Source organism: Culex pipiens, chromosome 3, assembly GCF_016801865.2.
Source record: "Culex pipiens pallens isolate TS chromosome 3, TS_CPP_V2, whole genome shotgun sequence".
Lineage (NCBI taxonomy): Eukaryota > Metazoa > Arthropoda > Insecta > Diptera > Culicidae > Culex > Culex pipiens.
In genome coordinates this window covers 121,484,477-121,495,603 of record NC_068939.1, presented here as the reverse complement: position 1 = coordinate 121,495,603, position 11,127 = coordinate 121,484,477, and the positions used below count along the sequence as shown (strand labels likewise).

At 40.6% G+C, this 11,127-nt stretch overlaps 2 protein-coding genes across 2 annotated transcripts; one reads left to right on the top strand and one right to left on the bottom strand.

Annotated features, from left to right (window-relative positions):
• Positions 1–856: 856 nt before the first annotated feature.
• LOC128093390 (uncharacterized) lies at positions 857–4,353 on the bottom strand. Its single transcript, XM_052709959.1, is given in 9 exon segments — positions 857–1,462; positions 1,508–1,714; positions 1,822–2,075; positions 2,258–2,718; positions 3,222–3,369; positions 3,372–3,469; positions 3,530–3,666; positions 4,055–4,131; positions 4,311–4,353. Coding segments are annotated over 9 exon segments (1,836 nt in total). The 3' UTR covers positions 857–1,051.
• Positions 4,354–4,419: 66 nt separating this feature from the next.
• LOC120413049 (mitochondrial import inner membrane translocase subunit Tim29) lies at positions 4,420–5,216 on the top strand. The gene has a single exon (XM_039573744.2). It carries the CDS (start codon positions 4,557–4,559, stop codon positions 5,187–5,189), a length of 633 nt encoding a protein of 210 aa, XP_039429678.1. The 5' UTR covers positions 4,420–4,556; the 3' UTR covers positions 5,190–5,216.
• The last annotated feature ends 5,911 nt before the right edge of the window (positions 5,217–11,127 follow it).

Sequence of the window (11,127 nt, the reverse complement as noted above, 5' to 3'; positions counted from 1 at the left end):
CCGCCAACCCACTGAGGATTTTGGCTCGAGCCTCGACTCGATTCAGGCTCGATCTCGAGCCAGATCGACTCGAGACTCGAGCCAAAATTCTCAGTGGGAAGATTGAGAGATTCTACGTACTCGTTTTTTGTTAAACATACTTTAATAAATAAAAATTTCGTTGTGAGAGTGTTTTCAATTAAATTCTATTTAAATCTGATTCCAACAAAAACCCCCTCCCCCAATAAGCGCCTAAAGATAGGCAACCTGCAAAGCCTCTAAATCCGGTGAAATATTTCGCCATGCTCGAACTCGACAGTTCATGAAAATCATGACATTTTAAGATCGACCCACTAAACCATAAAAATGGTTATATGGGTTGAACTCGAATTTTCATGATAATAACCATAAATATGGTTTTATTTGGTGAGCGTGTACGTAACGCAAATTTTAAAGTGGACTGCACGCTCACCAAATAAAACCATATTTATGGTTATTATCATGAAAATTCGAGTTCAACCCATATAACCATTTTTATGGTTTAGTGGGTCGATCTTAAAATGTCATGATTTTCATGAACTGTCGAGTTCGAGCATGGCGAAATATTTCACCGGATTTAGAGGCTTTGCAGGTTGCCTATCTTTAGGCGCTTATTGGGGGAGGGGGTTTTTGTTGGAATCAGATTTAAATAGAATTTAATTGAAAACACTCTCACAACGAAATTTTTATTTATTAAAGTATGTTTAACAAAAAACGAGTACGTAGAATCTCTCAATCTTCCCACTGAGAATTTTGGCTCGAGTCTCGAGTCGATCTGGCTCGAGATCGAGCCTGAATCGAGTCGAGGCTCGAGCCAAAATCCTCAGTGGGTTGGCGGGGACCGACTTAAGAAGTCTAGAGAAATTCGTCGCATCCGTCAATTTCCAGAGAGAGACATATACCGTCCGGACGGTGTCCGCACCTTCAATTGGGCCGCGCACGAAATGATGTTGCTGCCCGCGCGCATTTCTGCTCAAGTTCGCTTTATAAACCGAGGCTCTCACGACCACGCGATCCTTCACGGCCGCCGCTTTCACCAGTCAGAGCCGACCTGATCAGCAGGAAGGAACAGGAGAAGGCTCAAGTGGCACTGCTGAAGACTGTCCCGGTCGCCAATGTGATGTTCACCGATGAACAGATTAGGAGGACACTGGGCGATGGAGCAGTGTGATCTGGCGACTGCTGCTGCACCGGCTGTTCTGGCCGTAGAAGTTGCCGGCTGGCCGTGAGGTAACGGTACGGGTCTTGAGAACTGCCGAATTTGACGTACTGGTCCTGACCCGTAAGCACCAAAGTGTGATCCGGTTCCGTGCTGGTGGTGATGTACGTTGCTGTTATCCCGCCGTAGCTTGCCCGGATTCAGGAACGCGTTCGTCATCATCGTGTGGGTGATGCACGACGGCGACGGTGGTCGCAAACCTCCCAAATCCGTCGCGGGCAGTTGCTCTTAGCGAGTGGCGAAGGCGAAATGAGTCGTGCCCGGTCCCACCTCGAGATCGGTTCTCCGCCTGTTTAGCTCGGCAAGCCCAAAGTGGCGCTGGCTGTTGATCTCCGCGATGTTGGACAGCGAATTACTCGTCAGAGTATCCTTGTTGTTGATGCGGTTCCTGAACCGATTCCTAGGATCTCTGGTAGTGCAAACGCCAGCTGTTGCTGCGATCGGACCACCGAGGTCAACCATTTCCATTTCAGCGAGCTGAAATTGGAGAAACCATCAGTTCGACAAGTTCAATACACCAGTATCAAATTTTAAACTCACTTCCAAATCCTTGTCCGCGTACGGCCATGCCGTCGATCAATGACATCGAGACTGCCCAGCTGCATGCTGCCGCCGTCATAATCGTCCACTAGCCCAACAGTAAGGTTGACCCAGCGGGTGTGCGTCCGACCCCGCCTTGATGCTCGGACTCTTGTTGCTCGTAGTCTTGCCACTCTGCATGTTGTCCAACCGGGGTTCGCCGGATTATGCTTGATCACGATCTTCGGTCCCTCCTCGTTCAGGCTGCTGATCAGCGTTTCGGTTGCGGTGTTCCCCGCTGTGGTGGAGCTTGATGCTGCTATCTTTCGATTGAGGATGACAGGTTAGGTGCTGGTCGCGGCGGGTTGTTACTTGCGCTGTGGTAGGTTCGGTAGTCTAACTTTGGATAAAGCGACTGTTTGCAAAGAAGCATTTTCCGGGAAGTGTCGCTGGCAGCTGTTGATATGGCGGTCCTTGTAATGGAAAGGTTTCAGCAATTACGATAAATGTTGAGAATTTTGCGCGGGAATACCGACAGTCGACTGTCCCAGATGGAGCCTTCGCGGGCATTGCAATTTTTGCAGAACCGGTTGGGATCCGACAAAGGACTCGGTTCGATGTTGCCAAACGGATCCGGAGTGCTTTCGTCTGCTTCAGGAGCCTCGGTCTCCACCTCGGTGGTTCCGGGCTCTGCTTTAACGATGAGCATCGGTTGTACTGTGTTGGTCCCGGACCATAAATGTCTAGAACGTCCAAGCCACCGATACCGCGTTGATTTTTGTTTGTTGTCGTACGGTGTCCAGCGAAGGGATCCGGCCAGGTCTTGGCGCAGACGGTCAAACGGCGCTAGCGAGCGTTCTTCGTGATCGGGAAGCTGATCCAGACGATGTGATGTCGCGGCAAACCAGCGACTTCGGTCTTGGCGAGGATGGTCAAGGGCGCGAGTGATGTCTCGAGCGGCCCTGGAAATAAAGTTATGATTTAACACAGAAAAATAAACAAAAGTCCTGAAACCGTCCTACCGGTTCTTGTTGGCCACGTTCCCGCGCAAGGCGATTCTTGTTGATCAGATCGACGATTCCCTTTACGCGTTGAAACGGTTCAGATAACGAAAATTGGTGATGGTGATTTTAAATGTACGAAATACGTCGAAGTTTGCGAACAAACAGTTAAATCCGCCGCACCAGCGAAGTCGCTCTTGGCGAAGACGGTCAAACGGCGCGAGCGAGCGTTCTTCGTGATCGGGAAGCTGATCCGGACGATGTGATGTCGCGGCAAACCAGCGACTTCGGTCTTGGCGATGATGGTCAATGGCGCGAGAGATGTCTCGATCGGCCCTGGAAATAACGTTACGTTTTAACACAGAAAAAGTAAACAAAAGTCCTAAAACCGTCCTACCGGTTCTTGTTGGCCACGTTCCCGGCGCTAGGCGGTTCTTATTGATCAGGTCAGCGATGCTCTTTACACGTTGAAACGGCACACGTTGGAGCGGTACGAAATATGTCGAAGTTCGTGAAGAAACAGATAAATCCGCCGCTCCCGGAAATACGTTGCGGCCGACCAGCGACGTCGGTCTTGGCGCAGACGGTCAAACGGCGCTAGCGAGCGTTCTTGTGATCGGGAAGCTGATCCGGCTGATGTGATGTCGCGGCAAACCAGCGACTTCGGTCTTGGCGAGGATGGTCAATGGCGCGAGAGATGTCTCGAGCGGCCCTGGAAATAAAGTTATGATTTAACACAGAAAAATAAACAAAAGTCATGAAACCGTCCTACCGGTTCTTGTTGGCCACGTTCCCGGTGCTAGGCGGTTCTTCTAGATCGGGAAGCTGATAGGCGCCCACCGGAGGTTGTGATGCGATTCCCGTCACTGCGAGAATTGGCACACGGCGCGAAGAAGGTCTCGAGGAGGGCTAAAAATAGAGAAATATTATTTCCAGAACAGTTAATTAAATCGAAATTCGTCGAGCCAGTCATCTCAATTTTTATCATAACCTCAATCTTTGTTTTTTGTAACCCGAGACCCGGGAGAACGAACTGCGTTTGCTCTGAAAATTGTTTTATGGCCGGGAGACAGATTACCGGTTTCGTCTATAAGGGCAGTCCAGTCACGAAAGGGTCAGTTTCCAGTTCACGGTCCGGCACGGCACAACGGCAAACACTTTAACAGAATCCTCCGAGACGAAGGAAATTAAAATTTCAATTTTCTGTTTCCTGCAACCAGATCTGGTACATTTGCAAGCAAACCCAACTGAACAATGAAATCCGGAAAATTCCGAGGAAAATCTGGCCCATTCTTACCGTAATCCGGAATGAAATCCGGATCGTCGTCCCAAAATCCACGCGGTTTGATTTTGTTAGTGCGAAAGAATTTGACACTTAACAGACAAAGAAATATTTCATGCAGTTTGAAAAATCGTTCTAAGTCCCAAATCTCAGTTTTCGAAGTTCGACATGCCGAACTCAGTAAACTGTTATAATCACACTTTTTTCAGTTCTAGATATCCCACTTTTTTCAGTTCGCTTAAGCGAACTAGCAAAAGTGGGATATCTGAACTCCCAAAAGTGGGATTTTTTGTAACCGTGTAGTTATCTGCCATTCTTTAATCATGCCAGCGACTGGGAACGCTAATCCACGTGACTTTTCGGTACAATCCCAAAATCTGTTGTACCGACACAACGCACGCACGCAATAAAAATGTAAACAATCATTCAGAATCGATATCGACAGAAAGTTATGTAAATTTCTAAAAAATCTGTTCCACAAAATCTTCCACTGAAACACTCAAAATCCCACCCAGTCATGTGGTTCCGGAACGTCCGCTTCGCCTCGTCCCTCTCCCGGAACAGCAACACCAGCAACATTGAAGCACTCAAGCAGAAACGCTCCGAACTGCTGGCCCGCCTCGAGGCGCTCGAAGTGCCGGAAAAGTACAAGGGAACCATCTGGGAGAAATGGGCCAAATACTGGAAGAACCTCGTAATCGACTACAAGGAGATGATCGTCGACACGGGCCGCACCATGCGCCAGCGACCGGTCCGCAGCGGAATCTACCTGTCGCTGCTGGGTGCCGGCTACTACTGCGGCGTCCGCAATCCGGACGAGCGGGACTTTGTCGAGCGGTTCCGCCACTACGGCAACGAACTATCGCTGGTGCATCCGGCCAGCCAGAATCCGGAAGCGACCCGACACATTCAGTTCCTGCAGCGGTGCTACAACGAGGGCATCGTCCGACGGTTATCGTTGGGGGTGGTTTCCTTCATTTGGGTGGACAATTACGACCGGGCCGTTGCAGTGTACAAAGCCATCTGTCCGTACCTGCAGCCACGGTACATGACGTTCCACGAGCGTGTCGTCGACATCGGGTTCAACAACCGGTGGTGGCTGCTGGAGCGGAAGATGGAGGATTATGACGTGAACGAGGAGAACCTGTAGGAATAAATTAGCCGTTGTGTTACGTTATTTCTGGTGAAATTGTAATTTATTTAGATGATCACTTCCAATGCTGTTCACTTTCTTCAAGCCGCGTCGATGCCTCTTGTACTAATTCCATTCAATAGGTGTTTTCAAAAATGCAAAAAATTGTGTATGGAACAAAGGTTCTCTAACTCCACAGCTTGCTTGATCCCAACATAATACATAGTTTATGCAACAAGTGGCAAAAAGAGTCTTTTTTCAGCACGAGTCGTACATTTACCCAACGACGAGAAATGAAAAAAAAATCAAGTTTTGCAACGAGTTCCATACAACATTTTGCAATTCCGAGAAATACTATTTGAACAGAGTTATAGTAAAAATATCCATGCATTATGTCAATGAATCGTTTAAATCATTTTTTTTTAAATGTACAACTTTTTCTAAAAAGTGCTGAAAAGGGTTACTCCCTGGGCTTTGTCATAATGAGTATCATAGGTTTGATGCTTGTTTGGCAAAGAGTATGATTTGATCCGATGTGGAATTAAAATCGAAGTTTTCGGTATATTGCTGAAGCTTCCATTTTTACACATGGACACCACTTCATGCTACGAGAACCCACTTTGACGTAGTCTCAGGGCTTAATCGATGGCCGGTAAGCTGTCATCGAGACCAGGAGGTTCTCCGATAGTGGAAATATCACATTTGTACAATGAAAAGCTACATATGTGATTCTTCCCTATCTTAATGTGGGTGTCAGGTTAGGATGCGGGTTTTTAAAAATTTAGTTTTTGTAGAATTTAGGATTTAACTTTAAATATCAACTTTTTATATTTTGTCTTTAGTTATTTAGTGACAAAATTAGTAATAGTGAATTTAGTAATTTTATCAGAATCGGTGATTTTCATTAAAGTAGCATAAAAACCATTCTGATTTGTCAAAATTTCCGTAGAGTCTCGATCAATCAATAGTGAAATGATATCGGACCAAATTCGTTGATCTGTTGAACTAACGGTTGTCGGATTATGATTGTATCGATCATTGTTGCGAATCGAGGATCTACTGGAATTCTGACGATCAAATGGTCGTCTCTTTTTCAATTCACGACTTGTAAAATATGAACTGTTAATCTATTTTGTTGTTTTTGTTTTTTTTTTTAAAGATGCCAGACAGGTTTTAATAGAAACGTTTTAGATTTTTTGGCTATTAATTAAAATGTCGGGGATTTGAGATAAGAGTAGCTTTCGGATAGGTTACTTTAAATTTTGTATTCAATTTAAGTTAGGTAGTTATCCGCAATCGAATATTTGGACTTATATGAATAATTGAACATTTTGGACTTATGAATAACACACAACTGTGCATTTATTCTAGAGTCAGATCCATACAGCGTCAGTGTTTATTTGGTCGAAGTGTACTAATTCATTGGCAGATCTGGTTCTAGTTGTAATGTACGACAAGACTACTGACGGACGTGACAGGACGAGGGCCCAGTTTAGAGGTTTCGACATCAACGATGTGCGGCTGGATCACCCTCCCAAAAAAAAAAAAAAAAAAAATGTACAACTTTTTCTAAAAAGTGCTGAAAAGGGTTACTATTTGATTCTGTTATTTTTGGTAGAGAAAAGCAGGTTGTTTTGTCGTTCGACAGGAAAAGAAAGTAGTTTTACGACGGAATTGCAAAAACAACTATTCCAGTATCCTACTGTTATTTTTGACGAAGAAAAGTAACCAGTTCGTAATTCGAGAATGACAGGAAAAGTAAGTATACATGGTGTCGATTTCTGGAAAAGTCAGGGAAAACCTGGAATTGTCAGAGAATTTTATTTGATCTGGAAAAGTCAGGGAAAGTCAGGGAATGTTCAGCTGGGTCCGGGAATTTCGATGATCTTAAAAATATTACTACAAAATTCCATTTCTTTTTGAAAATTCGCCCTTTATGATGTATTTGAATGTCTTCCAGGCCAAACTTCGCAAAATTGCCTATATTTAATTTTTTATATTGGTCAGTCCGGAAGGAACACAAAACTCCATATAAAAAATGCTTAAGAAAAGGGTCACGAAGAAAAGAAATAGCAACGTTGCATTTGGCATTCCTTCGCGCGTTGCTTGTTTGCAATATGTTTAGGTTTAAAAAAACAAATAAATTGGGTTTGCTTTGGATTGGCGATCAACTGAAAATTACAAATCATTAGCGCACACAGGGTGGGACAATATGAGGCAGTTGCCCCACCATCCTCAAAGATTTGTTCTAAAATTGGTCGTTTGCTCAGCATATAGTGACCATAAAGAAAATCATACATTTTGTCTGAAAAATTTAATAATAAAAAAAAATCAAATGTTAAAAAATTCGAACATTCGAAAATTAAAAAAAATATCTAAAATTCTGCAGCTCAAAGATTCCTAATTTTGAAAATTCTGATATTTTGGAATTGTTGATTTCTTTTTTTTTTAAATTCTTATTCTAAAATTAAATAAAAAATTAAGGCTGGAAAATTTTCTAAAATTTCACTTTGGTGTTCGTTTTCTATATTTTTATTTTTCTCAAAATTAAACTGAACTTTGATTTAAAAATGGTCCAATGTAATCTAATTTTGTGTAATCTATAATGCAAGCCAAATAGTGATGGTAAAATGGAATTAAAAATTAAAGAATTTAAAAAATAAATCAAAAATTTATAGAATAAACAAGGTTGTTACGGACGACGCGAATTTCGCGGATTTCGCGCGGCTGCTTATTATTGGAAATTATTATTGGAGCATCTTTCAGTGGGTGTAATGTGCTTATATCTCAAATATGAGCTTGATTGGACGTAACAGAAGCTGGCCTCAACCTTTGAATTTTTGATTCAACCAGTAGAATTTTTTTTTTTGATATTTAAACATCCTTGAAGAAAAATAAAAAAAAATCAAAACATTAAAAAATTACAGCCCCAACATTCAAAATTAAATTATTCAGGAATTAGGAAATACAATTAGGAAAAATAATAATAATAACCCAAAAAACAAATCATTTAAAAAAAAAATTAAAGATCTGTCCGTTGAATTTAAAAAACATGAAAAAAATTAAAAATATCACTATTCAAGAATAAAAACGATCAAGAGAACACATTTTTCATAAATTCTTAAATTCTTTAATTCTTCAATTCACAAATTCCATCTTACCATCTTAGATTACAGAAAACCTGATAAAATTTGAAGTATTTTTGGAGTTATTTTTTCGGTAAGAAAAATTTTGAGAATGTAGAAAATCTGTTTCGATTTTTCTAAGTGACGCTTTGGGAAGATCATCGATTATGAACTGTAAAAATAATTAAAATGTCAAGATCGAGGATTTATTACAATTTTAAAATTTTATTTTTTTCTTTATTAAGATTTGATTGTATAAGGTTGTATTTTAGTTATTTTTATTTCATATGAAAAATATTTTTTTGTTAAATTATTTAAGAAGTTTATTCTTCAAATATCCAGAAACCTGTTTACTTTAAATACAAATATTGTTGAAAAAGTTCTAGATCTTTTTCGAAACCGTAAACATGTACTTGAAAAATTCACATTTAATAGTTAAATGTTTAATTGTAAAGTTTTCTTAGTTTTTCAGTTTTTTCAATCTTTCTTAAGGTTCTGTAAAATACATATTTTTGCAAGTTTTTGTCTCCAAAACCTTAGGTTTTTTTTATTAAAGCGCAATCAAAAATGGCATCGGCCTGATTCGTTTGAAAATTCGGCAAAAGGCAACAATTTAAAACTAAACATGACTTTTTACTTGAGTTCAAATTTTTAATTGATTTTTTTTGAAATCTTCAACTTTAATTTTTTTTTACGAAATGAAGTGAAATTAACTAATCGCAATTTGAAAATTGCAGCAGTTTTAATTATTAATTATTTCTAGCGTTTTTTTTTTCAAAGATCCTATAAGCTATTGTGTTTTATATGTTTATAGGACCTATTCAAAAAACTCTAGATTTTTTGGTAAAGGATAACTTTTTAAATGACATCACCTCATAAAAAAACATAGGACATTATTATGGTTGCTCATTTTGGATGTTCGATTAGAAAAAAAATGATTGACAAAATAAAAAAAGAAATAGTTTTAATGTTTTTGCAGAATCAATCGTTAAAAAAATAATATTAAAAAGTCATTGAAGTTTTTCAATATCTAAAATTTCCAATATTCAAAAAAGAAAATGCATGAAACCATAAAAACGCTCCAAACAATATGTTAGTAAAAAAATATAGAAACAAAATTGGTGGTCTGGAGAGGTCAGGGAAAAGTCAGGGAATTTTATTTTGGGATATGGATCGACACCATGAAGTAGTTCCACAACGAAATATCTAAATGGAGGATCATTCCCTTGGGAACCACAAATCAGTGAGGTACTCCTCGATATTAGCTACTGAAAAGTGCAAAAATGCCTCACGGCAAGAAAAAGAGGCGGTCCTCACCAGCAGGATCGGCAGATTTGAAGAAGCTAAAGAATGCCGAAGCGCTACCTGCAAAGCCAGGCTGTTTGAGCAAGGACGCTCAAAATTTGTCTGGAAACCAGTTCGCTTCCCTCCCTGTGGGCGTGAGCGAGAAGGAAGAATTTGAACGACGGGAAAAGGTGCCACCCATTTTTGTGAAAACATCCTCATCGGACTCGGTGCGAAAGTGGCTGACCGGGTTTATCAAATCTGGTGCTTTACGAGCTTCCATTCGCTTGTGTGCCGATGGACTCCAAATTCTGCTACCTACCAGAAAGGATTACAACTACGTTCGGGATTTCTTGAACAACGCAAAGATTGAATACTACAGCCATGACTATCCAGGTAAACGCCCCCATAAAATAGGTCCTCCGAGGCCTGTATGACATGGATGTGAGTGTTCTGAAAGAAGAGCTGAAAACTCTAAAGTTGAACGTGATCGAAGTCTTCAAGATGACGAGACAAGGACATCAAGTATCGTGATGAACTGTACCTGGTTCATCTCGAGAAAGGATCGACAACGCCGTCTGAGCTGAAAGCAGTTCGGGCAATTTTCAACATCATCGTGACTTGGGAACGTTATCGTCCAGTGCACCGTGACGTGACACAGTGTTCGAACTGTTTGCAGTTTGGACATGGTGGAAGGAACTGTTTCATCAAGAGTCGTTGTGCAACTTGCGAAGGTGAGCACAACACTCAAGCTTGCAACACAATCAACGAGGAGGACATCGAAGGCAAATGCTTCAATTGCGGTGGCGACCACTCAACCAAGAATCGGAGCTGCCCAAAACGAGCTGAGTTTGTAGAAATTTGGCATCAAGCGACGACGAGGGTGACAGTAGTGACTTGTTTTCTCCACAAGAACTTCTGAAATGACAACAACACTGCGTGGTTGCAAAAATCGTGCGGAACAAGTAAGAACCCTTGAAGGATTTATCTTGAAATACAGTTCGTAGTTTACTCGTTCTAGTGATTTTGTATATTTCAATGATTTTTTTTTTAGTTTTAAGTAAGAATTAGTTGTTAAAGTGATTTTTTTCTTTTTTACCCAAATGTATTCTATTCAATGCAAAAATGTTGAACAATTTGAAGTAAATAAATGAATGTGAACAGTTAATAATAAAACGAAAAATACAACAAAGATGAAGAGCCATACCACTTAAAATGTAAATGAAATGTAATTCTTATAAGAATGTTCAATAAAGATAAATTAAAAAAAATCTAAATGGATTTTTAATAATTTGTTGCGTTTAACATGAAGTTTATTTCTGGAGTTTTTTTTTAAAAGGTCCAATAAACCAAATTTTCAGTTTTTGCTTTTTGGGTGTTTTTTAACACCCCTAACTCAAGGCGGTTTCAAAACACCTAAAAAGCGAAAACTGGAAATTTGGTTTATTGGACCTTTTCAAAAAATACTCCAGATTTGCAAGTTAATAAAAAGTGTTTACCCTAAACAGCAGCTGGTTAATATTAGTGAACGTTCTTTCAGATTCCAA